Source organism: Lampetra fluviatilis, chromosome 47 (genome assembly GCF_964198595.1).
Source record: "Lampetra fluviatilis chromosome 47, kcLamFluv1.1, whole genome shotgun sequence".
Taxonomy (NCBI): domain Eukaryota; kingdom Metazoa; phylum Chordata; class Hyperoartia; order Petromyzontiformes; family Petromyzontidae; genus Lampetra; species Lampetra fluviatilis.
In genome coordinates this window covers 7544621-7571960 of record NC_136321.1, presented here as the reverse complement: position 1 = coordinate 7571960, position 27340 = coordinate 7544621, and the positions used below count along the sequence as shown (strand labels likewise).

Genomic DNA, 27340 nt, shown 5'->3' with positions numbered 1-27340 from the left:
GGGCAAATCATTTTTCGACTGATCATAGTATAATTACAAAATTGAGTTGCACAAACATTAAACGGATTTAGGGTTATTATAGTTATCATATGTAAACAAAACAATAATGAGTGTCGTTGATGATAATATAAATCATAAAGTAAATGTGCAGACTGTGTCTCCTTCACATATTAGTCCCTCCACATAATTCAAACAAAGTATTTCTAATTTTTGGTTCTTTTCGGTAAAGTTACGTGAAATATGAACAGAGAACATCTTAAAGCGACGACGCGCAACAGAAACATCCTGGATAAACCAGCAAATCTTCCAGAACAAAAAAAAAACACCGCATTACAACGCTGTGTGCAAAAATCCCAGTGTGATGCAAGTCAAATAATAACAACCATAAGACAATTTAGATTAAAGCTATCAGGCCAACTCCGCAATAAACATGGCTTAACCATATGTTTTCGAAATCACCAAAATAAAGCTATAAAAACAATGTAACAACAGTAATCATAGGAACTGTGATTAAAATTTAACAATAAACGTCTGATCAGCAAAGCCAGGCATGCCTCAATCAATGACAGCGAACTGCAGATGTTACAGGCAAGGGGATATGGGGTTCCAATTCGACACGAAATCACGTAGAAATGCACAACCAAACGTAAATTTCAATCACAGTTCCTATGATCACTGTTACATTGCTTTTATAGCTTTATTTCGGTGATTTCGAAAACGTTTTTGGTTGAGCCATATTTGTTTGTTGTAGTACAGAGTTCGACTGATAACTTTAATCTAAATTGTTTTATGGTTGTTATTGTTTGACTTGCATCCCACTGGGATTTTTACACACAGCATTGACATACGGTGCTTTTTCTGGAAGACTTTGCTGTTTTTTCCTGGATTTTTCTGTTTGCGCGTAGTCACTTGAAGATTGTTTTTGGCATATTCAGTTTTTTTCGGTAAAGTCACGTAGGTAAAAAATAAAATAAATGAAAACGAACTAAATGTTTCATAAAAAAAAATCAAAAGAACTACATTTTTCATTTATTTGATTAGATTTTTTACCTACGTGACTTTACCGAAAAAACCTAAGAGTATGAATCCTTGCAGTCACGAAAGCTTCAAATCTAAAATGTTTTTGTCACTTTAAGATGTTTCTTGTTCATGTTTTTGGTTGTTGCGGTTGCACCCGATTCAAGAGCCGAATGGCTCACAGGGCTCTACCTAATAAATGAAAACTGAAAACCATTCGCTTCATTGTGGAGAATATGAATAACAAGATGAATAAGCATACAATGTATAAGATGAAGATGATGTACACGTATATACTGTATATATAAGATAGCAAATTAAGTTCTAAGGAATGGACAGTTCAGTGTCAGAAAGTTACAACAAAAAAGACAAAAACCGATAGGAGTGCAAATTATAGGAAATATAACCATAAAAAAGACAGTATATAAGGACAAATTGCACAAGTAAATGGTAGTGTTCATCTTCTTGGTTCTTTCGGTAAAGTCACGTAGAATGGAAATAATAAAATAATAAAAATAAAACATAATAAAATAATTCTCGCGACGTTTCGGCCACAACGCAAGCAGCCGTCCTCAGGTGAAGAACAGGTCTGTCAGAAAGGACGGCTGCTTGCGTTGTGGCCGAAACGTCGTGAGAATTATTTTATTATGTTTTATTATTATTTTATTATTTTATTATTTCCATTCTACGTGACTTTACCGAAAGAACCAAGAAGATGAATCCCTGCAGTCACGAAAGCTTTAAATCGAAATTTAAATGGTAGTGCTTGAAAGAGTAGCTTAGACACCCCATAAATAAGGCATCTATGGCTCCCTCTAGTGCAGGGGTCGGCAACCAAAATAACAAGAAGAGCCATTTCTTTCCAATTCGGTACAAAATTCAGTATTTCAAGAGCCGCAATGCATCTGAGTACATACTGTACATACGTACATATTGTCAAGAAGCAGCCCGTAAAGAGCCGCATGCGGCTCCGGAGCCGTAGGTTGCCGACCCCTGCTCTAGTGGGAAACTCCCCCAGAGCCAGCAATTGCAGGGCTGCGCCTTTGCCTTGACAAGTTACGCCGTGACGCGTTGCGTACGTCGCCACGCGGCTACGTGCTGCGTGATGACGTAATCACGCAACGCGATTGGGAGGTGGGGCGCGACTAAGTCACGTGCCGCTCTTTTAGCCAATCGCGTGCAGATGCCGGTGACGTCACGAGCGGCGGGTTTTTTCCCGCGAGACTTTCGGTTGTCAGGTCGTGAATCGATTAATCGATTACTGCGTGTTTAGGTTTCGCGTTGTCGATTCACTCGTGGGATCGTGGCGTGCGTGAGAGTCAGTTAACATAGAATAATTCGCCTCATATGCACCGATGGATCGGAACGAACGAGACAGGCAAAAAAAACCCGAGACAGTACAGACGCCACGGAACAAACTAGACGTGGGAATCGGTTGCGGAATCGATTCATCATCAATCTTCAGATAATCGAATCGCGGGGGATGCGGATCGCCGTTTGTTTTGTTGAGCGGCCCGTCCCATTACAAACATCAACGTTAGTGGCAGCCAACGTGTTAAAAGTGTCAATTACGATGGCAAATAGCCGCGTAATTAACACGCGTCGCCTTATTAAGTGTTAAAAGGGCGAAGCTGTAGTAAGGTCGTGGTAATATTAATATTTTGTTGGTGATAATAGACAGAGTACGCGCTCGCTCTCATCACAGTGAGGTGATGAAGACGATGATGGTGGTGGTGGTGACGGTGTTCTTCATTTAACCAGGTGAGACACGCGTACACTCACTCCACTGCTGGACTAGTTTGAGGTGACTTTGCTATAGATGCCCCCAGGGTCTGGAATGTTATCGCAAAATAAACTACACCTCGGATCATTACTTACAAGACCTAGATTTGAAGCTGTCGGTAAAGTCACGTAGGTAATAAAATAATATATGAAAATAACTAAATTAAATGACAATGTGATAATAATAAATGAAAATAATTAAATTAAATCAAAATTAAAAAACTAAGTTAAATTAAAATCACAATGTGACGTGCGGAGCCATAGGAGTAGAGTACAATAATGTGGGTTTTACTGCACAGCAGCCTATAGCACCTGGTATATCGTACTGCGTTGATCACCCATCCAAGCACTATCCAGGCTCAAACCTGCTCAGCTTATGAGATCTGATAACAACAAGGGGGCTTGCTCTAGGTACATTAAACTTAATGGCCAACTTAAAAAAAACACAACAGACTTGGCATCTACATCATGAGACCTCCTTTGCCAGTACCAAAATATAAGAAAGCTGTCTCTGGTGTGGACCAATCAGTTTCAAGGACAATGCATATTATCACTGTTTTTTTGTTGCATTCTGACCACAAATATTATGGTTAATGCAGACATGATTCTTTGTAAAAGGTTTCAGTTTTGTTGCCAGAAAAAATAGGAAAAAAATTATTCTTATTTTGGTACTGGCAAAGGAGGTCTCATGATGTAGATGTTTACCTCGAGCCCTCATTACTTTGATAGTGCATTGTCTTTGAGCTGTACGCCTTTTGGCGCCCTCTGGTCTAGCACCGTTTGAGACGAGGCTCAAAAGAAAGCTGTCTCTGGTGTGGACCAATCAGTTTCAAGGGCAATGCATATGTTATCAGAGTGTGTTTTTTTGTTTGCATTTGACCACACATATTGTGGTTAATGCACGCATGATTCCTTGTAAAAGGTTTCAGTTTTGTTGCCAGAACAAAAGGGGAAAGACCAATTATTAGACTTGGCATAATAACCGGACAGCCAGAGATTGGAGTACTGTATGTCCAACGCAGAGATGGAGCGTTGCAATCAAATCAGGTGTCGGGTGCATTGTTAACATCGCAGGGTCATGGGAGGGTGCCGACGGTTAGGGGAGGCCATCATCCAGCAGTGGATTGACCATGGCTGATGATGAATAACGGACTTCAGCGTCAATTCCCACGGTTTGACAAAGGGATGAAGTACATTTAATCGGCCAATATTCATTGTATGTGCATCGGTGCACATTACAGCAGAACGGGAACGGGAGAAGGGACTAACATAACAGACTTTGCATAAAAACCAGACATGAAATAAATCGGTAATTGATGTAATTTAATCAGTTGATGAGCCCACTGAATTGCATGCATCGCGTCCTTTTTCAGCCAGGTGAGAGCATTTATTGACGTACATATAATCAAATACCTGTCAACCCCTGATCAGTGACTACCTTATTACAGACCAATTCAGACCTTATTGGTCACCCTGTACCCTTATAAATCTCAACGTTCATCCTACAAAGTCCCATCACTAGGGAGAAACACAAACACATATGCAATTTTTGCCGTATTTAAACAGCTGTACGCCGTATGAAAACTCAATTTCCCTATACAAGAATAGGGGTGGGTAAACCATATGGGTTACCAGGCATGTAATCGGATCGGGCCCCGCACCAGTAAATGAGACCACAAGCCCAATACTCTGATCCCTCGAATGGTTTCTAGCCGCAGCAATTCCACCGATTTGAATGGTGTATTGTTCTCCCCGTGGTCACGTGTACCGTATTTTTCTCCGGGTCCTCCGATTTTTCCCTCCACATTTAGAATCAACAACATCCATTTAGAGTCTTTGGCTGCTATAAATGTCCACGTGATGATAAGCCACTTCGTTGAGCTATCATTTATGGCCATTTCGCTTCTGAAAAAAAAGAGCCATACAGCTCAAGTGGGCCTTACCTGGTAAAATAAAAGAAGATTAAATAAAAGATTAAAAATATAATCTTGATTTCGGTGCCTTTGTAGGTGGATGCTCGCCTTGGTTCGCTGCCACCGTGGATTATGTGGCAGTGCCGTCGCTGCCGAGTGCCAAGGTGAGCAAGCAGCCCCTTTCCTCGGCCAAAATGCAGCGTGGCCAGCTCACAAAGGAGGAGCTGGATGAGCAGTTTGAGAAGTTCATGAAGGAGGTGAGATTCTGCTGCTGCTGATCTGCGAGTCTTAAGAGCCGGGCGCGGTGGTGCACACCGATTGGATGCAAAGGGTTGGTGTATTCTAAAAATTGCTGAGCTAGACGGTGAAACGGCTGAGTCTCAACAATCACTCATTTTCAAGATTGTCAATAAAGTTTGGTCGTTTGCCCATTCCTACAAATGAGTGTGAGTCTGGACGATAGCTGATACATCTACCTGCAAATCTATGCATACAATGGGGTGACTCAAAAATCTACACACAATGGTTCACAAGCCCATTTTCTGTACTGCAATATCCTGGTCACCTCGCAGTTCAACGAGTTTTAGAGTTTCACAAGTATGCAAGATCCACCAACTTTCACCTCCAAAGATCTGCGTAGCCAGGCATGCACATTCACACCCTGTTAAGAATCAGAACTGACATCACGAATAATTTAAATTACTTTAATTCGTCCATTTGGTTCCAGAGAACAGTATTTTTACAGAGCATTGTGTGCGTGTTGCTTTCGATGTCACGATTGTAAAGTGGCTTGCGCATCGCTGCGACGCTTTGTGTCGTTTAAAGTCGCTGTCCGACGAATCTGATTTCACTCGCTCCGGGAGAGCGAGCGCCGTGGGGAGCCCGGAGCGCTCGCGCGACACAGCCTCAGCTGCTCCAGAGCGGCGGCCCTGGTGGAGCGATGACCGTGACGTCAATCCCACAGGTCAGAGCCTATTCACTTCTTCACGTTCACCAACCTTAATTAATCTCTCACACTGTCGCTCGAGAGCATCTTAAGTGCAAAACTAAGGGGCAGGGAGGAAGCTTACCGCCCAACATGGAACTCCTTCACTATCTCTTTTCGAGTGGGCATTATTCTTAAGAGCATTCATTTGGGCATTTAGGCACCCCCCCCTCCCTTTTTTTTACAGGGGTATCAGAGGTTAGGAAGACACCAGGGTTGCAGAGTTTATTGAAGCAGTTTGTTGAAACATGCGGTTTAGACAGGTTTTCATTGCACTGGAATCCATAATTTGTTTGTGCCGGTGTCAACCTCCTTTCAGATCCTCTGTGTACCTGAATCGTCTTGTTAATAAAATACTTTAGAAAAAAAAAATATCTCGCACTGTGATGGCTCTGGCAGCCAGTACAAGTTGTCCTATAGATTGTAAGATTGCATCTTGTGACTTTACTTGTTGAAAACCGCTTTCGTACAGCCAGGTAAAGTGGTCCAAAAAACATGCGGAGGTTGGAATCTTCGGTCCTAATGTAGTCATTCATTTATTGAGGAATGCAGTGTATTGTCATGAGTTGGGGCCTCAATCGGATTCAATAACCTATTCTTTTTTTCCTGTTTGTATTATCGTGTATGCGTTATTTCAACATTGTTGTGTCTGTGTGATCTAGCACAAGAAATATATTATTAGCATATCATTTGCATACGTAAACATGTATTTTCCATTCAAGATTCAATGCATTTATCGTGAACATAGGAATATATTTGTGTCGCTGAACTGTTACATGCTTAGGGCTGAATGGAGCCACACGGAACTTCCTCAAGTCGTCCCGCGCCATTGTGGAGGAAGAGTCTGAAGATGAGGAGAAAGGGCAGCAGCAGAGCAGCCAGAGGCTTCCCCGTCAGGATGTCCGCAGGGGAACAGCTTCTGTCTCCATCAGCCGAGACAGCCTTGAAGTGGACGGTGAGCTTGTCCTCTGCACACCTTCACACGTGTTGAGAGTGTCAAGTGGTTAGATAGATGTGTTTGAACACCTCTCTGTGGGATCAAACTACACGCTGTATGGTGATGCTATATCTCTGCTAACCATGCCAGGATTAACGCAAAGTATGGGTCTCTTATATTTTTTGTTGTATATTCATTTATGATGATTTGCAATTATTGTGATAGCTGTGGTTGTAAATTTGTATAGATTTGTAATTAATTATAATTATAAGACAATGCCTATGACTAAATTACCCTGAATGCACCCGATCTCATCCGATTTTAGAAGCTAAGCAGATTTCAGTCTGAATAGTGCTTGGATGTGCAACCACAATGCATATAACTGGTGTTATACACTGCTGTTGGGCTATGTTATGGGCAGCAAAGTGAAGAATATCAAGTGTCACACTGTAATCTTATGCTCTCATGTCTATGCTACGTTCACCAACCCACGATAACCAGTGTGGTGAAGTATGGTCACAACCCCCACAACCTGAACAGCATAGGAGAGCCCTCATCTAGCAGTGGATTGATAAAAGAGGGCTGTACATGTGCAAAACAATTATTAGGTGCTCTGCATAACACAGTGTCAGTTGGGCATGACAATGAACCTGTGTATTATGCACACAAATCACAAAGTCACTTTTATCCTTAGATTACGGAATAAGTCACAAGTGATATTTGCCACCAGTGTTGTGATCCACGAGTGAATATTTTTTTAAGTTCAGTTTTATCGTTTGAATGCGTGCGTGTGTTAATGCCGTGTGACCTGCGCTTGTGGGCTCGGCTGGGTGGCGGCTCGGGCAGAGGATGTGGCGGCGTTTGGGTTGGACACCCTGGAGGAGCAGGAGGAAAAGGAGCGGTTCTTTCGGGAGCTGAGTCGAGGCGGGGTATCCACGCCTCACGATCTCGCTCAACAGCACTCGTTGTCCTCGCCACCAGGGTGAGAGTTCCCTCCCACCCGTTTACTCTGTCCTCTTAAATTTCGATTTAAAGCTTTCGTGACTGCAGGGATTCATCTTCTTGGTTCTTTCGGTAAAGTCACGTAGAAGGGAAGTAATACAATAATAAAAATAAAACATAATAAAATAATTCTCACGGCGTTTCGGCCACAACGCAAGCAGCCGTCCTCAGGTGAAGACCAGGTCTGTCGGGGAGACAGCGTTTGAATGACGCTGTCTCCCCGACGGCTGCTTGCGTTGTGGCCGAAACGTCGTGAGAATTATTTTATTATGTTTTATTTTTATTATTTTATTACTCTGTCCTCATTTCTGAATTATCAGGAATTCTCAAAAATTTGATCCGAAGTCACTCAAGTAGAATAATAAAATAAGGTATTTGTGGGGTAGAGTATTGGTACAATGGCGAGTGCATCGCGCTACAAACTCGGTGGTTTGATATCAATGGGATCTTTTGCCAGTATCCAAAATGATGAATAATAAAAAAAATATTTTAGCCTTTCTGGCAATTCCGATATATGCATTGTGGGGTTTGCATTGTCTTTCTACTGTTTGCCTTTTGGCGTTTTCTGGTCTTTCACTGGTGAGACAAGGCTGTCTCCAGTATAGGCCAATCAGTTTAAAAGAAAATGCATGTATGATCAGAGCATGTTTGTTTACATGTTTTGCCACACGTATGTGTGGTGAATGTCGACTTGATACCTTGCAGAAGGTATTTATTTGGGTTTGAACATCTTAACATCGGTGGTTTGAGCTTCGGTCAAGGCTAACATGAGATTTCAGTGACATTTGAACCAGTTCCTGCCTCCCCCCCTTCAACCCACACTGACCAGTGTGGTGAAGTCTGGTAAAATGACCCCCTTGACCATCACAGTCTGGTGAGGCATTCATCCGGCAGTGGATGGCATATATTTTGTAATATTTTAAATAAAGTTTGTGTATTTAAAATATTTTTTTTCGTTGTGCCTACAGTGGCACAAATACCATGTATTTTAAACACTTGATTCTTCTACCCTTTTCTGTTATGTCTCTGTCAATGACTATTTAAACTTTTACAGTGAAACTTTCTGTTGAGGTTATATTTGTATTCAATGTTTATTTCCTGCAGCTCAATACGAGAGCGAAGGCCCATCTCAGAGGATTTTGACGACAGCCAGACAACAGTGAGAAGGACGTTCCCTTCAGGTAAAGTGCACTGGCAGCATTGATATCATCATCATTATCATGTATTGCTTTAAATTGCAACTCATGCAAGTACAAAACAAATCCCAATGTTCCAAAGAAATGTAAGAAGCACATTTGAGCAAAGCACTGCACATTGTTCCTGCACATGAACTTAGAATTGACACATTTTCCCAAGGCAGCCAAGGACATTGTATACACTGGAGGAAACACAATAAACGGACACATAGGACAAGTAATGCAGTGTAACATGAAGTGCAGTCGGTACTTTTTAAGTCATTTAATATTCATGTATTATTTAGTATCAAAACATTTAAGACAAGCTTTTAAAATCATAAACATTTTAATGAGGAAGCACCTTTCATCCTTTCGTATCTGATACAGGTCTGCACAGCGTTGACGTGGGTCAAGAAAGTTCGACGGGCATTTCTCAGGCTGCACGGGATGTTTCAGAAGCAGCAGAGCATCCGGAAGCAGCTGCAGCGGCAGCAGCAGCAGCAGTGAGACCTGAGATCACAGGGCAAGCAGACAGTGTGGGCCACCCCGAGAGTCCAGCTCCACCCAAGAACGGGGGGCCAAGGAAGCCAATTGAAATCCCAGCACCGACCGGCATGCTGGCAAAAGGTTTGTGGTCTGAGGATAATGCACTGCTGTGATCTTTAAAATATCTAGAATAAAATTGTCAGCTCTTCATCAATCCATTCAATTGCTGGATGCAGTCATGCCAGAGACAAAACACCTGTTATGCATGGTGGTTGCCCACCAAATCACTATCTAGGCGAAATCCTGCTTCTGACAACTAATTAGATCGAACGCATTCTGGGTTATTTGGTCAAAGGCCTAAAGAGTACTCCACAAGCTGGCATTGTTTAATATAGCTACCATTATTGGTAGTACATTTTGTATGTTAAGCTACATCACTGGGACTTCAAAATAACCCAACATTGTCTTCAAAAAGCTCATAAAGAGCACTTTATTTTTTTAAGTTGTCTCATACAGTACATTTATTTCTGTGTGTGTATGTATGTTATTTCCAGTTGCCCTTTTGGACTCAATGGATTCGACGCTGGACACTCAGAAGCTGCTTTTGGATATGAGGCCGACTCTGGACGATCACTATGAGGATGATTATGAAGAGGACGATCATGAGGGGGACAATCACGAGGAGGACAATCACAAAGAAGACGAACGTGAGGAGGGCAAGCATGAGAAGAGTGACACTCGCAATGCCTCTGCACCCACTGCAGGTGCTTGCTCCTCCTGGCCTTCACTCCCCTCGCCGCTTCACCCACACAGCGCTCTCGGTTGTGTTTGATAAACGAAACTATAGACTAAACAATTTTTATTTTATCAGCTAAGGCCCACTTAGCTATATAGCTCTTTTTCAGAAGCGACCTGGCCACAAATGAACGCCCTATGAAGTGGCTTATGTGGAAATTTTATAGTAGCAGCCAAATACTCTAAACGTATGTTTCTAAATGTGGAGGGAAAAACCAGAGGACTGGAAAAAAAATCCACATGGCCACGGGGAGAACATGCAAACTCCAAATATAGAGGCGTCAGATTCGGTATAGAACCCACGACCTCCTGTATACTAAGCGAGGTAGTTAATATCTCGCCACCGTGGTGATGTCTCTGATGCCCCTCCCCCAACCCATCCCTGCATCGCCAGGACCATGGCTTGCAGAGAGTGGCAGCGAACTGGACTCGCTGTGCCGCGTCTACAGAAGCGCTGGCCGGCTGACGGGAGGCAGCGAACCTGGGCAGCCGATGCGTGACCCCACCAGTCATCCCACGGGTCACCCTGCAGGGGCAAGCTTGCATGTACAGCCACATGGACTCTCTGCCACTGGCTCTGGTAAGTCTCCTTAACTGTCCTACTCTGGCTTCGTACAATGAAAGATTTAGTAAACAAATTATAGATTGTTAAAAGCAAAGTTAGAGTTTAGTTATGCATTCACACTTTTGAATGAACTTAACAATGTGAACCCATTATAATAGAAAACATACCGTTATGCATTTATTCTGCTCTAGATCCAACTTGCCAGTGTGTTTGCCCTTGCAGTTATCCATGTTTTCACGGATCAGCAAATCAATTCGTTTCTCACCGTTATTTTGACAGATTTCTTCCCCCCTTCCTGCCTCCAAAAATTCAAGAAAAATGTAAACAACCGATGTTTTTTTTTTTAACTACACGCTTCACATTTTACAAACGAGATGAAATTGCAACCCGCCATCTCAGCTGGCATCACGCCTGCAAGATGCTTTACCACGCATCCCTGCGGCGCGCGCCGGGCTGTGTGGGGGTTTGCGTTTCGCTCGAATGCACGTCCAGGGTGGGTATGGCGAGCAGCCCAGTTGCGCAGAAGCAGCATAAACCACCCCCAACTGTAACACCCCCCACCCACCCTCCGTCCCGTTATGGTAACAATTAAGAGGGGGAGTCTATCTCACGATCTCACCCCCTTAGGATCTGTCACCAGAACACTTTCAGATTATCTTAATAAAGTGTGGGTTTTATTATACGGTAAGCACACCCCTTGGGAGCGAGGATAGGCATCTGTATATCCAAAGTAGTGTGCTTATATATAGAATATAAACATGGGAGCATATAAGTACAACAATGGGGTTTGCTGTACTGCCCTGTGATTGGTTTCCCATCCAAGCACTGTACAGGCTCAAAATCCCGATTAACTTTTGAGATATGATCATATCAGGCACGTTCCAGGTGATTTGGTCATGGGAAATAGTAGTAGTAGAGCATTATCTATGATCAGGTAAGAGCTTGTTGTGGCCAGGAGTCGGTTTTTCAAGGGCAAACCGGGTAGAAGTTGGGAAAATGGAGTGGCACTTTATGGGCAATAGAGTGGATGTTTAATGGAGAGACTGGTTCCTGCTATGATAATATTGGGTTTCCACCACTGGATAAGGCTCTCATTGTTGACGAGTACTACCCGCATTGTTTACATTAGTAAGGAGACACTGTGACTTTTAATTTAGACTTGTCAATCACCCACCTATTATTTTTCTGCAGAGGAGGCTCCCACACAGGAAGAGCTGATGAGGAGAATTGAGAGTGGAATGCCGTTTGCGCGAAGCTTCGATCTGTTGCCTGCCAGGTAGGTGGAAGCTTCACTGCATTATTTATCTCCCAGCTCATGGAATAAAGGCATTTACATGTCCTTACCCCTATACCGTCCGTCTCCTTGCTCATGTTCATGGTTACGGCACACCCCATTTACATGCCAATTCCCATGCCCTCTGAGCCCCAAAATATGTTTTGCCCCCATCTTCTTCAGCTGGGCTTGTGTAACCCCCACTGTGATATAAAAAAAATCTTATGCTCCTCGCATTGGAAGGCTTGCCGACTACCGCAACATTGTCACGCCCGGTGCCATGCAGGTTGCACTTAGAGGGCCCCTCCGATGTGACCCCGGAGGAGTCGCAGCTGGAGCCACCTACGGCCCTGACGATCGCCGCATCCTCAGACACCCAACTCGATTTGGTGGGACCAGGCGGACGGCCTCAGGTTGACGGTGTGGCACGCGGTGGTGGTGGCGGTGCTGGTGTTGCGGGAAACCTTGTGGGAACTGCCGACCCGTGGGGAACCGTGGCGTCGACGCGCAGGAGTGAAGGCTCGTCCCCACAACGGGGGTCCGACGTGCGACACGCGATCCAGCAGGTAGAGTGGGCACACGGCAGTCATGCCCATCCGCACTGTGCAGGTTAATACCTCGTTGCGGATCTCCATGTGCTCCCACATTTAACCTTCACCACGTATCCGTGTCATATGGTAGGTTTTCTATGTGGAAAGCTCATTTTAATGATCAGAAATAAAATATTATATTTCATAACATTTACTCTCCGAATAATTGCACACATTTTCGTTTGTATGCTACAGTATGTGCTACAACATAAACAGTACCTTTAGAGCTAGTAAAGTAAACCAATGATGATTCCTAGTACTGATGAAAACGTATTTAATAATTCCATATTGGAGTTTTGTGGTAAGGCATTATACATGTACAGTACTTTGTCATTCCACTGCTGGAATTCGGCACCTCCATACCCTGTGGGTCTTGGGTGTTATCTGACGGTTCACAACGCTGGCCACTTTGGTTTGGTGAAAACGGGGCAACAGTGGACTTTGCCACACTGCCCTCTGCTGATCACCACGGAACCCTATGGTCTATAGCGACCTGTTGTGCACAGTGGCTTGCCCATCCATGCACTCTGCAGGCTCAACATTGATTTGAGGCTTTCGTGACTACAGGAATCCATACTCTTTGGTTCTTTCGGTAAAGTCACGTAGGTATAAAATAAAATAAATCACGACGTTTCGGGCGCAACACAAGCGTCTGTCATCAGGTGGGAAAGCATAGTCTGCTGCTGAGGCAGACTGTTTTATTTTATACCTACGTGACTTTACCGAAAGAACCAAAGAGTAAGGCTCAAAATTGTGCCCGGCCCTAAAATCTTTAAAACGAGCCTGCATGTTGCCTTGCGGTGTGCAGTCTCCCAATGTAAGACTTCAGGAGAGCAGAACAGCCAGAGTCGTGGAACGTCAAGTCGCGGAGTCCCGCAAGCTTCGAACCTCCAGCCCGTATGCCAACGTGAAGAGCTCGGGGTATGGCCGTTCATCCAGCCCCGCCAGAGTCGAACGGCCCACGAAGACTGGGCGGGCATCCACCAGGCACACCCGGCCACCAGCGACTCGTGCAGGTGACCCTCGCATCTGATACATCCGAGTGAACTACAGTCAAAGTCTCAATTATCTGTGGTCATAGGCGGTGGAAAGTGTGGCCCGTGTAAAAACTAATCTGTGGATAATGCAAAACATACAATCATACTTCACAATGGTGGTCAATTTCGGGTTGGTGAAGGGTGCAGATTAAATCCTGCCCCTCATTGGGTACTTGATTAGTATGGGTCCTCCCCCCCCCCCACTATCCAGTGCAGATTCTCAGGTGTTCATGGCTCTCGAGCTTCTTTGTAACATCAAGGCAGAGCCCCGTGGATGAAAAGAACGTGAAAATTAGGGCATTAAACCATATTTATATATTTATTTCTTGCCTATATAGAAAGGGCATGAATACTTAGAATGCCACATTTAGTTTTTATTGATATTTAAAGTAATCGGTTTTTTTTTTCAACACGCTTATAGCCACATGTATACCGAGTCACTGACCCCCGAAGAGTGAAGAGCAGCTCATAATAAATCCAGCACACATGATGTACTTTTTAAATCGCAAACACAGTCAATCCACAACTCCGGATAATAAACCCACGGATAATCGAGAGTTAACTGTACTGGCTAAAGCTATACTCGATTCCGTGGCCGCCCGGGTACGACGGACATGCTCGTGCACGGGGTATCTGTTGAACGGCCCCTGGTAAGCGATGGCGGTGTTTGTTACGTAGGCTTGAGTGGCACATCTTTTACTGCAGCTGGGGGAGCCGAAAAGAAGAGCCGTGCTCCCATGCACTCGCCATCCAGGGGCAGGACGCATACAAAGACCGAACCGCGGTTGAACCCTGCCTCCACGTTCAACGCCAACCCTCGTCGCAGAGAAACCCAAAAAGGTGCTCAGCACGAAAGAGTGACGGAGGAATTTACAATCGGTGGGGACTCAGCATTTAATATTAATAGAATAATTGATTAAAATTATTCTAATGCTCAAGATACATGCGTCAAATAAGACTGAGGAATAGATTATTTAATGAATCATAAAACTGTTTAGCAAGTGGTATTGTTATGCAAGATTAATTAATGAGACAAAACAAATGAGGCAGACAGTTTTAATGAGACCGTGCAAATGAGTCAAAACATAATTTCGTTGAATTGTGACTCCATTCCGTGATAATTGTTTGAATTACAGGGTGGCATGAATCTTTACATGCCCAGAGGGAACCTCCGCTAACTTGTGTTGAAAATGTATTAGCAGCTGTGTTGGCTGCCTTCAATTATGACCAGCGGTGAAACTATAATCTTTTAGTGTGTATGCATGAGTTTTTGCTTGCATTTATGTAGGCGTGTGTGTGAGGAGCAACAGCGTAGCAGTGAGCATACTGCACTGCAGACCTGGCGGGCCGAGTTTAATTTCTGGTTTTGGCTAACAGCAGTGTGCGAGTGATACCTCAGCTGGTCCTGGGGCTCCTCTAGGTTGACTCAGCCTTAATTGAGCGCCCGATACAGCGTGTAAACATCAGCAAGGGGTGACAAAAGGTGGCTGGCGCTTGGTGTTGGTCACGCCACCCTCTTTTGCACTGTACATAGTCAACCGTGAATTCAGAGTTACGGGGGAAAGACAACAAACTAAACACCAAATGCAGTTCTTCAAAAAAATGCGTTTTCAACTTAGTTTTAAAAGTGCATAGCTCCAGTGGCTTCCTAATATCGGAAGGAATAGCGTTCCAGATGGCCGCCGAAGCGCATCTGAAAGTGCGCGATGCAGTGACCGTCTTTGTGACGGCATGCTGGCCTCAAGAATAGAGGCTCGCTATCAGCACTTGCCTCAACAGTATGTGTAGGCTGAGTGCGAGATCTTTGTGTCTTTTTTTTTTTTTTAGCCGACCTCCCGCCGGTGCCCAGGGCGGGCGTGTTTGTGGACGACGACTTCATGTCGTGCGTGCGCTCGCTCGCTGGCTACGTGGACGGGCGCGTAAGGAGTTCTCTGCTTTGCGACTCGGCTGAGAGACAAGTGAGAGCGATTGCAGAGAGTCACTCGCACTCTCCAAACATTCGCCGTTGCTTATGCAGGGAAGCCTATGCTGGGTGGCTCTTTGCAGTTGGAATTTATAAATACTTTCAGCTACCATTATTCACAGTGATTTGTTTATTGTTACCATTTTGTGGTGCCAAATTATTCCCACAGTGATCAAAGAGGGCTTGTCCCCCCTTAAAGCCCCTGATGCATTAGGCAATGATGGCTCGACTGTACTGATAATTCCGAACAATTTTAAAATTGGTATAGAGTTGTCACTGACCTGCTGCTGCTGCTGTATAAAATTATAATATGGTCACAATTTTTTTTATTTTGAGTTAGTGACCTAAAACACAATTGTGTGTGCATTATACACACAATATGGTGATATCATGTGCAAGGCAGATCCTATAGTCACATTTGCACTTTTTAGCTGTTTATAAATAATATTTTTCATCTCTTGAGTTCCACCACATTGTTTAGCATGGAGTCCGACATTGGGTGCATGTGCTGAGAGCTTCTTCAGAAGCAGAAAACATCGGAGAGTTATACGACACAACCATGGATACCAAATGAGTATTGTTTTTTGCATGTATTACTCTTATTATTGTAACAATTTTGCTTTTCCAAGATCGCCAAAGGACATGTGAATCCCCTAGTTAATACAGAAGTGTGCATTAAAGAGCTTTGCTGTTGCTTGTGTTTAGGCCGACCACCTCTTTCATGGGGCCTATCCTTCCTCCCCTCCACGAGGGGGAGCCTCGCCCCCTACGAAAGAGCAGCAGGGCGGTCCCACGGCGGAGCTCCATCACGGGGATGGCCACACAGGCGCGAGGGAGAGAGCCGGTGGCTCTGTGCTTGTACAGGAACCGAGCAAGGAGCTCCGCGATAGGTGCACGGAGTTCCTCCGCCGTGAGGAGCAGCTGAATGCGGAGCACGCGAAGGAGATCGCTGAGCTGAAGCAGCAGAACTTTGTTTTACATGCAAAAGTGAGCCTCCATTTATGCTTTGCTACTTTGTGCACAGTTAATTCCAGAATAATGATTGTAATGATTCACAGAAGGATGAATGAAATTGTAAAATGTGTTCAAATAGAAAAAAACTAGGCATTTTCTTGGCCGTGCCATTAACATGTTGATGCTGAAGGAGGACCATTTATTAAAACATTAACTTAGTAGACATTTTTTTTCTTTTGTTAGGGAGTGTAATCGACATAAGTGCTGAGTTTTTATTTAAATTGGGTTACCGTTCTCCATTTAAATAATTAGAGTGGATGCGATGAGCATCCCTGCATCGTCTAGCCCAGCAATGCCTAATCGTTCGTCTGGCTGGACTCGCCATGTCAGCTGGTCGGCGAGGAGAGCGCACGGACTGAGAGGCAGACTCCGGGCGACACGGTGGACGAAAAACTGCACCACCTGGAGAAGGAGCTGCGTCAGCAAGAAGTCATTATCCAGGGCTACCACCAGGTGCCGGGGAGCTTGCAGTGTCACTGTAAACGTTGCACGTATCATCGTCGCAGTGTTGTCTCCATTGATGGTGCTGTCGTGCAATCGTGGCTTGCAGGAGAACGAGCGACTGTACAAGCAGGCTAAGGACCTCAAGACAAGGAACTGGGAGAGTGAGCAGCGAATGGTCCATGAGAACCAGCGGCTGAGCGCAGAGCTTCTCAACCTAAAGTGAGTCGTCCCTGTCGACCCGTCGTCTAACGGCGATCACAGTGAATGTTGCGATATTGCTAATGCGGTAGCGAAAAAGCGATATAATGGTACAGAGCAGTCTCTTTCAATAGCAATGAATAGCATTGTATGTAATGTTAACTATTAAATACTGTAATAATGTAAAATAACATTTTGGTTTCTTTTCATATGCAAAAGATTACATTGGTGAGAAAATGGCCCAATACCCAAATCTAGGATCATCATGAAAGCCAGTGTTGAAACTGATATTTCATTTCTAAATAAAATATATTTATAGGTATCTGTTATTTAAAGTGACCTCTGACAGCATAGATTTTCTGAAATGTTTTTAACCCATAGATTAAATTTGATGTAGCTGAAATACTATCAACCCCCGTGGCTGAAGGAAGAGATTGATATCCTACTGTCAACTGACATCTCTGTAGCCTTGATCCAGGGGGCGTAGAGGATTATATCGTGCCACAGACATCGTCACTTTTAAACTTAAGCACTATGGCCATCATTACTTCTGTTAAATGACATGAATACTTGGAGGAAATCTACACCCACACAGACAGGTTTAAAATGAAATTGTTGTACTGCTATCCCCAGGCCACCTTTCAGCCTAGCAGGTTTGGGAGTTTAATAAATATAGATGAACTACCTTTTGACTCCAAAGTGCTGGTTAACTGGTGTGCACCAACACCCCTTGGCAGTGAAACTTCACTCGAGGTGTCTTATGTAACCCGTCATCGGGCTGTGTGACCGGTGGCCTCTTGACACGTCCCCAATTGACTCATCGCTGTGTTGGAGCAGGGAGGAGCTGGCACAAAAGAAGGAGCAGATTTCCCGCCTGAGAGAAGCCGTCGCTCCCACCCGGAACCGGTCGGTAACTGGCGACCTGGAGGGGGAGCTGTCAAGTGCGCAGGTGACGATCGACACGGCGAATCTCTCTTTCGTTCAATTATCTCGTTACGACTTTGTTGTGGTGCACGCTGGTCACCAGTAAGCTGGAGGCTCCAGTTGCGAATAGGGTTGGTGGACCACTCAGGGACGGAGCCTGTGTGAAACACTCACCTATCCGATGGGCAACGTTGTGTCAGTAAGAGGCAGCCTTGAAAGTAGTTACTTAACGTATGTGTGAAGCAAGAGCTCATTAATTACGCAGCCCTGCTTCATTTAATTGTCAAATTATGGGAGGAGGGAAATGAGGGTGGATGTAAATCATTACATGTCTTGAGGAAATGTATGTAAGATGTTTAATCAGACTCATCACCTGAACCTTTGAATTGAACAGCGGGAGCTGGATAAGTTGATACAGGAGGTGAGGAGCCTGAAGCTGGCCAACCAGAGCCTGGAAGTGGAGTTGAACAAGGCCAAGAAGGAGTACGAGAATGCCAAGACACAGGCCACCTACCTGTCAGGTGACATCTGTTAACATTGAGCTCTCTTCTCCACTACATTTGCGAATGAGGTTATTGAAGGATGATGCAGCATAACATACAAATAGCTGAAAATAAACATGCGCCGTGGCTCGCAGGTGACAAGGAGCATGAGCTGAAGGTCGTGGAGCAGCAGCACCGGCAGGAGGTGGAGCGCCTTGCCCGCAAGGTGGCGTGGTACGCCGAGAACCAGGACATGCTGGACCGCGATGCAGCGCGACTCAAGGCTGCCACTGCGCAGATTGAGGCCCTCAAGCAACAGGTGGGGCACCGGCGCAGAACCGATATACGTACCGCGCCACGAATGTGGATCACGCGGAGTGTTGTGCGCGTGTCTACACACACACATTCACTTCTTGTGCAGAGCTGTGAAACTCTGTGTGTGCATGTCAGTATGCACACAATAGGCCACACACGCACACAATGTGTGTGGCCTGGCAACTCCCAAAGCCATTTCTGTTATGTCCCGCATGTGTTAAAGGAGCCTTTCGGAGAGCTGTTCTCTCTTCTGCAATTCGTTAAATGCATTGTTCTTTCGTTGAGAGCACTGGCTTTGGCAGAGATACCAAACAGTACTGTGGGTGTTACAAAAATCCATCTTTATCTGAATACTACATCCGACGTGTGCTCGCCAGGTGGAAGAGCTGCAGGCTGCCATTCGGGACCGGGGGGAACAGCGCCGCAGGAGCACGGGTGAGCGAGCGGCTGACGCCCGGAGGATTCAGGACCTGGAGAGACAGGTGGGAGAACAGTGCGTGGTGTGTTGAGACAGCTCGGCCATGGTAGATTGTGCTGTTGGGAAGTGTAGTACGGCACGGGAAAAGACGGCACTGGGAAAGCGGAGGCACAAGGTTCGTTGTGGTGTAACGTGGAGAGTGAGGCAGCATGCGCTAAAACACTGTCGTCAAACTGCAGTGCTAAACAGCAGAACTGAATTAAATTCAGAAAAGTTCTCAAGCTTCATTGATGAAAGTGTTAATGTTGGTCGTCATGGGTGGTGGTAATGCTGATGCCAATCAAACTAAGATGACAATGGCATTAATGATGGTCAGGGTTTTTAATGATGGCGTCAATGATGATGATGACGACGACGATGCAGGTGCGGGAGATGGAGGATATCCTGCGCCGGCGCCACCCCAACTCTCTGCCGGCGCTCATGTACGCGGCGGCGTCTGCGGGCGACCGTGCACTGGGTTTGGACGCGGCACCAGGCGGCTCAGCGGAGCTGCTGGAGCGCCGGCTGCGCAAGCTGGAGGCGGAGTTGGAGGACAAGGACGAGGAGGCCAAGCGCGGCCTGCGCGTCATGGAGCAGCATTACAACAAGATGAAGGTGAGTGAGGTTGCCGTGTGACTCGGGGACCTGGTACTGCCTCAGACCACTGAGCTGCAGCTGCTCAGATGCTCGGGTTCTTGGTCACCAATGGTCATACAAAACACCGTAATATTAAGTGTTTGTTGTCACTTGGTGTTTGTTTATTCTAGCTCTGAGACTTAACTTTTGGTTTAATTGACATGCAGCCAAGGTATTTGATGGTATGCTTCTATTGTGGATAAAGAGGCCTATGAAAGTAACTTTAGTAGTTCTGTAACATCTTATTCCAGGGCCATTCTCTGACACGAGGTAGTGCACTGCTTTCTGCGAGAGATCTGGATGAACATTTTGACATTTCGTGACACGATGCCTATAGCACAGTTGGAATACGTTATGGATGAAAGCAAGAATGTTATTATTGAATATCATTGTTAACATTAAATTTTTGTCGGGCTGTGTGCCGATTTTGAATTTCACGATTCTTTGCCCTGCAGCTGCAGTACGAGCAGAGGATCAAAGGGCTGGAAGAAGTTCTTAGAGAGCGGCCGCCTCCCTCCTCCGGTGCCGGCTACTCGCCGCACTCGTCGCTCGACCACCTGTCCGTGCTCAAGGCCGGTTACGAAGCTCGCGAGCAGGCCCTGGCCGCCGAGAACGAGCAGCTGCGGCGCCAGCTGCGGGAGCTGGAGGGGAGGGGCGCCGCTCCAGAGGGCCACTTCAGAGACGGCGCTCGGGACGCAACGGACCAAAGCCGCCTGGAGGTGGCGGTGAACGAGATGAGGAGGAAGAATGACGAGATGGAGGGAACGGTGGGGCGGGCGGCCGCTGGCGAGACACGGCCGGGCAGACGGGGCGGTAAAAGCGCCCGTCGCAAACACGGCAACGTCAAGAAGCGTGTGCAGTTTGAGGGTGAAAGGTCGAAAGGCTTGGGTATCACAGAGGCGAATGGTGACGCGACTGCACAGGTGCTGAACCTATACAATGATGACAAGAGTGGCAATGGTGGTGGTTGTGGTGATGGTGAGGAAGAAGAGGTGGAGGAATCGGAGGAGCGTCACCAGCGGGGTGCGGAGTCGCCCACGCAGAGCGCTCGGCTCAAGGCGGAGATGGAGCGACTGGCGCTGGATGCAGAGCACCAGCGGGTGAAACTGCAAGCCCTGCTAGCGCGGGCTGAGGCAGAGACTTGCAGGTGATGGGCACTATGAAGAGGACGCTGCTAAAGCTCACGGGAATTTCTGTCCGTAAATAATTCCTGATTAATGGCATTTGTTACGAGTATGGAGACCCTTGTCTGCGCGTGCGTGCTTATCGTATCTTATCAATGTAATTTATATAGCGCCTTAACCAAGCGCTGTGGGGAATGGTGTGTAGCGGTTAGTGCACTTCGCTATGCTTAACAAGTGATATGTGAACAGGTTATGGCCCCTCCCACCCCCTAGGTTGACGCGGCCTTAAATGTGTACCTGGTGCAGTGTGTAAACGTCAGCAGTGGGAATACAACGTCGGTTGGACACAGTGTTGGCCGCACCACCTCATGCGAAATTTTATCCTGGATAGATGGTCATGAGCAGCACTTTTCGTAACAGTTTTTGGCGCTATAAAGAGCGATCTTTGTGTGTTTTGTACGTTTGTGAAATTAACGTGTGCAGGTCCAGGGAGGAGGCAGCGGCACAGATGGCAGCACTGAGGGATGGCCACAAGAGGGAGCTGGAGCGCTTGGTGGCACAGCAAGCACTCCAGCATGCCAGCACGCGCACAGCCGAGCTCGCCAACCAGACCAGCGCTCAGGAGGTGAGCGTCTCGCTGGAATGGACTGCTGGGATCTGGGGTTATGTTGACCACAGTGCCACCTGGCCGGGTGATCATTCATAGGCGTGGTCTGTGTCGTGCTCCGCCAATCCTTTGTATGTGTAGTGGCATAGTGCTGGCTGCTGGCGAAAAAGGGCAACTGCGGTGTACGGCAGTACTCAAGTCAGCAGGCCACGATATACACGAGAGGGGGACATCTAGGGGAAAGGTCACAGAAGGGGCCCATCGGAAAGCCTCAGGAACCCGCTAGTAGGTTTTCTGAAAGGGGGCGTGGCCGGGATGGAGTGAGGCCACGCTGAGAGTATAAGAGGGGCCCCTGTGGAAGTGGGATCCCCGTCGTGCTGCTCAAGTCCGTCGTCGTCACCATTCTTCTCGTCGCCGTCTCCGTGTTTATCATCCCGGGGCGCTGCTAGTCAGACAGTCTACCAACTGTTCTAAGTAGTGCCGCCGACAATAGACGGTCATAATAATAGTGTGCACCCACGTAGGGTGTTGTGTGTTATCCCGATGGTGCTTGCTAAATAAAGAAGTGCCTCCAAGTAGAGGCCGACCGAAACTGAATTTGACTTTCGGCCGAAACTGAAAGTAAACCGAAAGTTTACTTTTTGGCTTCGGCCGAAACAGAAACTATGCCGAAAGAGGCCATTTGCCAACTTTCGGCGCCGAAACCGAATTTCGGTCGGCCTCTAATTAGCAGACCATGGTTGCGGCTGTAACCTCGCTCCCAAGCTGCTGCTGCTGACGTGTGTGTGTGTGTGTGTTTGCAGCCTATAGCATAAGATTGCCTAGCGCCGACTGACCGGCTGATAGGCAGAGGGATAGACGTAGCACTAGCGTTATATTCTAAAAATAAATCTTCGGTTGACGAATGACGACCGAAAGTCAATATCAGTTTTGGCCGAAACCGAAAGTAAACCGAAAGAATTTCGGTCGGCCTCTACCTCCAAGTCTTAGTGTCTCCGAGTTGAGTCTCTACATATGTACGTACGTTGAACTTCTTTCGCACAGTACGTCGCCAACCGTGCTAATGGGTGTTGATGATGCTGTGCAGGTGATGATCGCTCACCTTCGACAACAGCTATCGGAGCTGCAGGTGGAACACGAGGAGCTAATGTTGTCACGTCGCCGCGAACAGACGCTGCAGGACCAGGTTAGTGTGCCCTGACACCAGCGTGCGTCTCGTTATGCTTTAAGACTGACATTGAATAAACGATCGAACAAATTGTACTCTTGCCGAGAGCAGCGTTGTGTTAAACTCTGAACACATTTTAAACATGTGTGCCGCTTATAGTCAATACTTTTCACTTCATTGGGCAGTTAACTAGTTGAAAACCCATTTGACATGGTGTACATTTATTACAAGAAAGACAGGAGTTGAATACGTGGAGAAAATCCTGGCGCAGTGGCACAAGGAGAAAGTAAATCTGCCAATTAAATAATATTTTTTCACCACTCTTTGTCAATCCAATACTGAATACTTCAGCACGCTGATCAGTGTGGGTTGTTGAAGGAGTGCCGGGTGGGCTATCGCCAGTTCAGATATCATTCTCCACTGATGTTAGCCATTCCAGGAGTTTAACTCAGGTTGCTGGATTCATAGCACAGTGCGCTAACCACTCTGCCACCACTCCACACTGTAAAAAAGAAACAAGATGGGAAAAGAAGCAAACGTTATCTGCCGCGCACTTAGGTTCTTCAGTTTGAACGCAGGCCTGTATGCCCAGTGCAAGTGACATAGCCAGCATTAAGCGTGCCGTGTGTGCGTGTGTGTATGTCCCTCGTGGAGAGCGGCAGTGTAGCGGTTAGCGCGCTTCGCTACGAACCCAACTACCCGAGTTCGATTTTCCGCTCATGGCCAATGCCAGTGATGATTATATGAACTGGTCCTAGGTCGACTCAGCCTCAAATGAGTCTCTGGTGAGGTGTGTAAGCATCGCCACGAGGGAGACAAAGGCGGCCGGTCGTGGTGCTGGCCACCCACCCCCTCCTGTGCCGTGCCGGCCTTCATAGGTGCTCCGCTTACAGCACTTGCCCCAACGGTCTGTTAAGGCTATTTCGGGCATCTTTATTCTTTGTCCCTTGTGTGGTGCACGGTCACAGGTGGTGCGCCTGCTGCAGGAGCTAGGGGAGGCAAGGGAGACGCACACCCCCGAGATGAAACAGTTCCGCGCGCTGGAGGCCAAGGTGGTGATGATGGAGCAGCGGCACTTGCGCAGGGAGCAGGAGCTCACGCAGGTGGGCTACTCTACTTGCCCCCTCACGACTGGCAGCTACACACTCCAACTACTTTACGCATATTAATGTATACGCGGTACACCGGTGCGCGGTATATACATTTTTTTATTTTTTTCGCAACAATGATTGATGTTCACGCGATTCGCAACCCTGGTCAGAAATCTTGCGGGGTGCTTCAACATCAGCTCTCGTGATGTAGAAGCGGTCGGAGAAGACGAATGTTATGAGCAGCTGAACACGAAGCTTCACAGTCTGTTGCCATATAGAACCCAGCCTGATGACATTTGACTCCTTGTTCCAAAGGCAGATTTGACTCGTGCCCTGGACTTGGCCAGACGGTTCCTCGATTCATTTCCGGAATCTATATTTGGCGGACGGTGGCATCAAAAGATGATGACTTCATGGCACACGTTCGAATGGGAAAGCAGCTGCTGAATCTAAGGCAACTTCTGATGGAGGGTCTGCAGCTCAATCAAGGGCGACACCGACATCGTGAGACTGTTTTATGAGGACCGGTGTATTATACTGCACCGGTGTACCACCAATACTTCCATATGTTGAACTTCTTTCGTACAGTTCGTAACCATCCGTGCTTATCGGAGGTGCGGAAAATACAGTCAGCTGCTGGACATGCCCCTTTGATCCCTATTCATAGTCCAGTGCCTGGGCCCCTCCTGCTCGTGGGTGCCTGTGCAGTTGCACTGCCTGCACACTTGATTTATATGTCACTGGTAGGGCCTCACTGACAAATGTTGTGGCCTGTAATCTTGAGCATTTTCCAAACTGCAGTCCTAACATGGCAACATTGGCCATCACTGAAATGTTAAAGCTGTGAGCCATACATATGTTACAATCCACACGCACAAATAAACATGAAAGAATAATAACTACATACTTGGAGTTCATGTACAGAATGTATGTGTATATGCTGTGTGCACGTTGTTATAACCATTACCATTTGTGTTACATGTTAGTGTTAGAGAAAGCAGATATCCCAGAACTAGATCACGTCAAGTATCTTGGTCCACAAGGTCAGCACTATCCTACCCTCTCTGCCATGCCAGAGGAATGTTTATCACAAAGTCAAACGAATATTTAAATTGCCAGAGCTGGAAGTTAGCCAAATTAAGTTCATAACCAAATTTAATATGATGGGGTTTTTTGTGCTTTGGTTGGTGACCGGACTAAGGTCCGATTCATTACACACAAAGTGCTTGCCACAAATGAACCTCAAAACCTTTCTGATTTCAAAGAGCATAAACTATCACGTGACCTTCGGTCATCCTCGCAGCAGCGGATTTTGGCTCGCCATCGAATTAAGGCGGTCACTGCATTGCGAGCTTTCAGATGCACTTCTGCGGCCGTCTGGAAGGCTTTTCCGATATTAGGAAGCCACTTGAGCTACGCCCTTTTAAATCTAGATTTCAAAACTCGTCTCTTTAGAACTGCTTTTTGTGTTTAGTTTGTTGTCCTTCCCCCGCACCTCCAATTAGCACGGTTGGCTACATACGGTGCGAGAGAAGTTCAACACACATACATATTACAATTTAATCGCAGGTGGATTCGAACCCAGGATCTGAGCAGTGCCAGCTCACCTGTCTTGACCTCTGAGCCACCCGGCCACCAACCCCTCTCCGCTGACCCTGCCAATGGGCCCATCCCCCCTAACCAGCTGGTGCAGCGCACGCGACAGAGCGGCGAACAGGAGCGCAGCCGGGAGGCGGCCGAGTGGCGTCGCCAGGTGCTTCACAAGAACGCGGAGCTGGAGCGCTTCCGCTCGGAGCTGGACTCCATCCTGGAGGTGCTGCGGGAGCTGCAGAGGCAGGGGGTCGTCATCCCGGCCATGGGCGCAGCGCGCACGGGTGCCATCTGACTCCCAAATCTTCACAAAGGCGGCGCCTCAATAAGGGGACGGGGGTCGCTGTCGCACACACCTGTGTCACCGTCCACCTGTTAGATCGTATCCCACCCCCTGCTAAGTATCCACGTGTGCCCTGATGGAGATGAGGAGCCAGTTATCTTCATTTTAACGTTATAATAATTCATACTGTAAAAACAAGTGGTAAATGAGTGGATTGAGAGATGCTGTCGTCAGAATGGTGGGCCTCCATCTATACACAGAGGATCCAGGTTCAGTCCATCAATAGGGTAACAATGTCGGTTTTTATATAATTACTCATTGCACATCAATATATAGTACAAATAAAAAATTGTTGCAAACCTAAAAAAAATATTGTAACCCTAGCTGACCAATTGAACCCCATTCCGTCATGCCTTCCCAGTGCCTTAGCCTTTTGGCTGAAGCATCTCCTCACCAAGTGACACCGTTTTTTTTCTTTCTTGGATTTATACAGAAATTGTCCCCCCACCTGTATTATCGCGGCACAACCCATTTTCCCACATCTCCGCCAGCTTCACTCACCAGCCCCACCACTCGAGCGGAGGAGGTTCTGCCACTGTCTTATCAACTCCGGCGGTTGTCATCGCGCCCGCCGTGGGACTAATGTAGCTACGTGCAGTGGCTCGTAAGCTAGCTACCTTGAAAGACACGCAAGGCATTTGAATTATTTCACAGGTAGGAAGAACAGGTTCCACACTGCCCACCAGGGATTATTTGTCTGTCGTGCACGAATGCGCTGTCCAACCAAGTTCCTACCTGCCCACTCCGAAGGAACGTGTTAAAGGAATATGGAACACAAAAACAAACAGCTCTTATGTTGTAAATATCTACGAAACCACTCTTTCTCGGGGTATCCGAAGTCACGTTTTCTGCAGGGGATGTTACTTATAGCTGCACAGCTTTAAACTGAAATGTTGTTTATATGAGATCATCTTCGCAAGAGTTATCGTGACCCACTGTTACTTTAAAATCACTTTTCAGGCGCCCTCCAGTGACACACTGTTGCATGATCGAGTGGGGGTGACTGCTGATGGCTGTGCGTGCACTTGAAAGTAATTTTCAAATGTTCTTTTCTCATTCATGCAACTTTTAATTAATGTTTTACAGACCAGGGCACCACAGTCTGTGCATCCATAAAGCTGTTATTTTGCATTGTGTGTTAATTTTTTATGTCCATACCAAGGCAAGCAGGTGGTGTGTAATTGAAGTTGTTAGCTACAATGTGAATAATGATGCATTTCTCACTTCATGTCCTGTACATTACACCGTCTATTGAGGGTGCGCTAACAGGGGTTCGCAATGGTTGTTTTTATAAAGTGGTTTACAGTCATTATTTTACCTCTGTAATCTATATTTTGTATTGCTATATTTTATTTTTAATAAAATTATTTTTTGAAGTGAATGGTTTTCTGGTGCGTGTTGTATTTCATGCTTTATGGAAGTGTGTT

The 27340-nt window shown here is 46.3% G+C and overlaps 1 protein-coding gene across 2 annotated transcripts; it reads left to right on the top strand.

Moving 5' to 3' along the window:
• Nucleotides 1–2534: 2534 nt before the first annotated feature.
• Nucleotides 2535–27340, top strand: CEP162 (centrosomal protein 162). Of its 2 annotated transcripts, none has more exons than XM_078877326.1 (27): nt 2535–2778; nt 4809–4969; nt 5538–5676; nt 6482–6652; nt 7481–7616; nt 8741–8817; nt 9199–9438; nt 9852–10061; nt 10502–10672; nt 11849–11933; nt 12217–12496; nt 13329–13536; nt 14263–14397; nt 15385–15515; nt 16226–16507; nt 16865–16987; nt 17085–17197; nt 18014–18125; nt 18495–18621; nt 18738–18901; nt 19275–19379; nt 19739–19969; nt 20446–21137; nt 21598–21739; nt 22809–22907; nt 23858–23992; nt 25665–27340. In XM_078877326.1, exons 2-27 carry the CDS (start codon nt 4907–4909, stop codon nt 25863–25865), a joined length of 4572 nt encoding a protein of 1523 aa, XP_078733452.1. In that variant the 5' UTR covers nt 2535–2778; nt 4809–4906; the 3' UTR covers nt 25866–27340. The 2 variants fall into 2 exon arrangements, with proteins under 2 accessions (XP_078733452.1, XP_078733451.1); XM_078877325.1 differs by having other exon boundaries at nt 10487–10672.